At 40.4% G+C, this 4563-nt stretch overlaps 1 protein-coding gene across 1 annotated transcript; it reads left to right on the top strand.

The window, feature by feature from the left end:
* Positions 1-2597: 2597 nt before the first annotated feature.
* On the top strand, positions 2598-3142 carry LOC122650723. The gene is made up of 2 exons (XM_043844113.1): positions 2598-2923; positions 3028-3142. Exons 1-2 carry the CDS (start codon positions 2598-2600, stop codon positions 3140-3142), a joined length of 441 nt encoding a protein of 146 aa, XP_043700048.1.
* Positions 3143-4563: the final 1421 nt, after the last annotated feature.

Raw genomic sequence — 4563 nt, 5'->3', positions numbered from 1 at the left:
TCGCAAACATTGAAGTGGAAGGATCATCTCTATCAAAAGTGCAACTGGGAGGGTTTAAAATCGAAAACATCTGTGCGGTCTCTTCTGAAGGAAAAGAACTCATACCATCAGAATTCTCGACTATATGGAGCAAGGCTTCAATCAAAATGATGAAAGAAATGAAATACTTTCCAGGATTGGTACCGGGAAAGAATCAACCAGGGATACCAGATTTCCCAGAGATACAAGCCAATGCCAATTGCCATGGTCTAGGGTTTGTCCCAATGAAGAGAAAGGCCCCATCAGGAGGAAGGAGCTGCATCAATCCATATAAAGGGTAGAAGAGTCAAAAAATAGGAGTCAACCCCTATTTCAAGACATTGAATGGATACTTTGTGAAAGAGGGAGAAGATTTCCCATACTACGGGAACATTGAACCATGGTTTGATCAAGAGAAGAACAACCTCCAACCTAGATTCAAGATCTTATTCAAAGATGAAGTGGACTAGATTACCATGGAATTAGATCAAGCAAAGAGGGGAGGAGTCCAAGAGGATCAAGGTATGGACGGGTTGTTTGAGACAGCAATAATTACTGAAGAAGAGAAAGGGCCAACGCCTCAACTGCTGATACAACCTCTTCAAGGATTTGTCGGGAATTGGACAAGGGTAGCAGAGGGTTTTCGCACTATAGAGTCTGAAGTTGTAGCCAGCTCTGATTTAGTCCTATTTGAGTTTGTTCATGTGTCTGAATGTATTCTCCAAAAGGAAGTTAGTAATTTCCAATCAGTTGAGTCTATTTGTACTCCCCTTTTTATCATAAATGAAATTTTTGATTCCGAGTATACTCGGTCTTCCTCTTCTTATTCTTCTGATGATGATGACATCATCAAACATTACCACTTGTTAGAACAGTTGGAGCAAAGAAAAACTCAACCCGTTCGAGAGGACACATGTCTTATAAATCTAGGAACTGACCAATGTCCCGGATGGTCAAAATTGGTTCCTCTCTCGAAAAAGAGGAAATATGTCAAATAACATCCCTTTTAAAGGAATTAGAGGAAGTCTTCGCATGGGATTGATCCAAAGATCATGCAACATAGATTACCCACGTATCCAGATGCCTGACCTATCAAGCAGAAACCGAGATGAATGTGACCTGAATGGAGTGAGAAGATCAGGGAAGAAGTTATCAAACAGTGGAATGCTGGATTCTTTCAAGTGACTTAGTACTCCTAATGGTTATCCAATATTATCCCAGTTCCCAAAAAAGATCAAAAAGTAAGGATGTGCGTGGATTTTCGTGATCTGAATAAGGTGAGCCCCAAGGATGACTTTCCTTTGCCTAACATCGACATATTGGTAGATAACAATGCTGGTCATGCTCTGTTATCATTCATGGATGGATTCTCAGGATACTACCAGATTAGCATGTGTCCCAAGACCGAGAGAAGACTACTTTCACCACACCTTGGGGAACATTTTGCTATAAGGTATTACCCTTTGGATTGAAGAATCTCGATGACACATGCCTAAGAGCAGCTACAGCCATACTGCATGATATGATACCCAAAGAAGTGAAAGTGTATATTGATAATATGATAGTCAAATCAGTTGATCAACAAGGGCACCTCGCAGCATTAAGAAAGTTCTTTGAGAGAATAAAAGAATATAAGCTAAGGCTGAATCCATAGAAGTGCGTGTTCGAAGCAATGATAAAAAAACTACTTGGGTTTCTTGTCAGCGAAAGAGGGATAGAAGTGGATCCCGAAAAGATAAAGGCGATCATGGAGATGCCAATTCTAAAAACTGAGAAAGAGATCAGAGGATTCCTGGGAAGGGTACAATACATTAGATGGTCCATATCCCGCCTCAAAGTAGTATGTGAACCCATCTTCAAGCTCCTCAAGAAAGATCAGCCAAAGGAATGGAATCCTCAATGTCATGAAGCATTTGACAAGATCAAGGATTACCTCATGAATCTGCCAGTACTTGTTCCACCAGTGTTCGGAGAACCATTGCTGCTTTATATCTCAATCAAAGAAACATCCATGGGATCGATGATGGCACAATATGACAAGGAGAATGGGGAAGAACATGCGATCTACTATCTAAGAAAAATATGAGACTCGCTACATCCCATTGGAAAAGACTTGCATAGCTTTGGTATTGGCCACCAAAAGGTTGAGACATTACATGATATCACATCCCATCAAACTGATATCAAAGATGGACCCAATCAAATATTTTTTTGAAAAGCCAGCTTTAACTAGAAGGATGGCCAGATGGTTGCGCTTATTGTCAAAATTCGACATAACATATGTCAACTAGAAATCCATCAAGGGTAGAGTCGTATCGGATTTCCTAGCTGCAAATCCAGCCTTGACCTATACTCAACCCTTAGAGGACTCATTTCCTGATGAAGACTTGTGCTTTACAAAAGAAGACCAAGGAGAAGGATGGTAGTTATATTTTGATGGAGGTGCAAATAAAAAAGGGTATGGAGCAGGGGTTTTGCTTATAACCCTAGAATGTCTTTACCTACCTTTGGCATTCCGATTGGAATTTAGTTGCACCAACAACATCGCAGAGTATGAGGCCTGCGTCATTGGTCTAGAAATGGCTCTATCAGTTGGAGTAGAAAGAATCAATGTCTTCAGAGACTCCTCAATCGTGATTTGTCAAAATCAAGGGAAATGGAGAACAAGAGATGACAAATTGAAGACCTATCAGGAACATCTGGAGCAGATGGTCAAGTATTTCAAAGAGATTTCTTTTGAATACTTGCCAAGAGATAGCCTTCGATTTGTAGACACTTTAGCTACTTTAGCCTCTATGGTGGAATGCAGTCCAAAAGCCAAAATTCATCCTTTCTTGGTTGATAGAAGGACCAGGCCGGCATATGGAGAACCAATCAATCTATTGACAGTAGATGGGAGAGCATGGTATGCTCACATCATTGAGTCATGAAAGATGGCAAGTATCCAGAAGGCTCTACCCAACGAGAAAAGAAATATCTGTGAAAGTATGCACTCAATTCATCCTGCAGGATAACCTACTATATAAGAGGTCTTATGATGGCATACAATTGTTATGCGTGGATGAAGATCAAGCCTAAACCGCCATGGAAGAAATCCAGCAAGGAATCTGTGGGCCTCATATGAATACTAGAATGCTAGCCAAAAAGATCCTCAGATTAGGATATTATTGGGCAACCATGGAAGCAGATTGTGTTACATTTGTTAAGAAATGCCACAAATGCCAGATATTTTCCAATATCATAGAAATTCCGAGCTGCACTCATTAAATGCTCCTTGGCCATTCTCAACTTGGGGGATCGATGTGATTGGGAAAGTAATTCCAAAGGCTTCTAATGGACATGAATTCATCTTGGTTGCCATAGACTATTTCATAAAATGGGTGGAGGCTCAGTCTTATGCAGTCTTAACAACCGCCAAGGTAGAAAAGTTCATCAAAGAAAATATCATTTGTAGATATGGTGTGCCTTACGAGTTGATTTCTGACCAAGGCATGCATTTTCAAAGAAAGGAAAAAGAAATCTTTATCAAGTTTGGTATGAAAAGGCATAGGTCTACCACATATAGACCTCAAACCAATGGTGTAGTGGAAGTAGCCAACAAGAACATGAAAACCATATTGCAGAAGATGGCTGATACACACAGGGATTGGGTCAACAAACTCCATTTAACCTTGTGGTCTTACCGAACGTCAATCCGTACTTCAACTGGGGCAACTCCGTATTCCTTAGTATATGGAATAAAGGATGTTTTACCTATAGAAATACAAGTATCCTCTCTACGAATACTGTTTGACAGTTAGTTGCCTGAAGGAGAATGGATGAAAGCTAGATATGAAGAGCTCAACCTCTTAGATGAAAAGAGAATGAAGGCCACAGATAATCTCAAGAAATATCAGCAAAGGATGGCCAAAGCATTCAATAAGGGTGTCCACCCTCGGAATATTGATATTGGAGATCTAGTATTGAGGGAAGAAAGAGCTCCAATATATGACCCAAGAGTAAAGTTCTGACCCAATTGGAGTGGCACATACCGAGTGAAGACAGTCTTACCAGACAATGTAGTTCACCTTACGGACCTAGATGGAGAAGACCTTTGGGGCCTGGTCAACATGGACCAATTGAAGAAATATTATGTTTAAGACATTGACCACCATGAACTACACTCGACCTGATTCCTTTGAAGGGATACGTAGGCAACTTGGCATTCTCAAGTGCGGTCTCAAAACAAAAAAAGAGAAAGGGGACATTGTGTCAGTCCGTTTCATGATTCTTCCAACTGACGTTTTCTTCACTAAAATTGTAAATTCCGCCAATTGGCACTCAAAATCCCTTCTTTTTTTTTGTGCTGCCCTAGGGTTCATCTAGGACTGGTAAAGAGTTGGCTATTGACTAAGGACTTACAATTTTTCAGAATACTGATGGGAATACTTGGTGCAAGTATCATGCATGGACCAAAGAAAGAAGGTTTAGATGAGCAGTTGTGTCAATGGACTTTGCGTATGCATATGGATGGCCCTACATTATTGGAGGATGTTAAATTACCGA

This window comes from Telopea speciosissima, chromosome 2, assembly GCF_018873765.1.
Source record: "Telopea speciosissima isolate NSW1024214 ecotype Mountain lineage chromosome 2, Tspe_v1, whole genome shotgun sequence".
Classification (NCBI taxonomy): Eukaryota; Viridiplantae; Streptophyta; class Magnoliopsida; order Proteales; family Proteaceae; genus Telopea; species Telopea speciosissima.
This window is presented reverse-complemented; position numbering and strand designations above follow the sequence as displayed.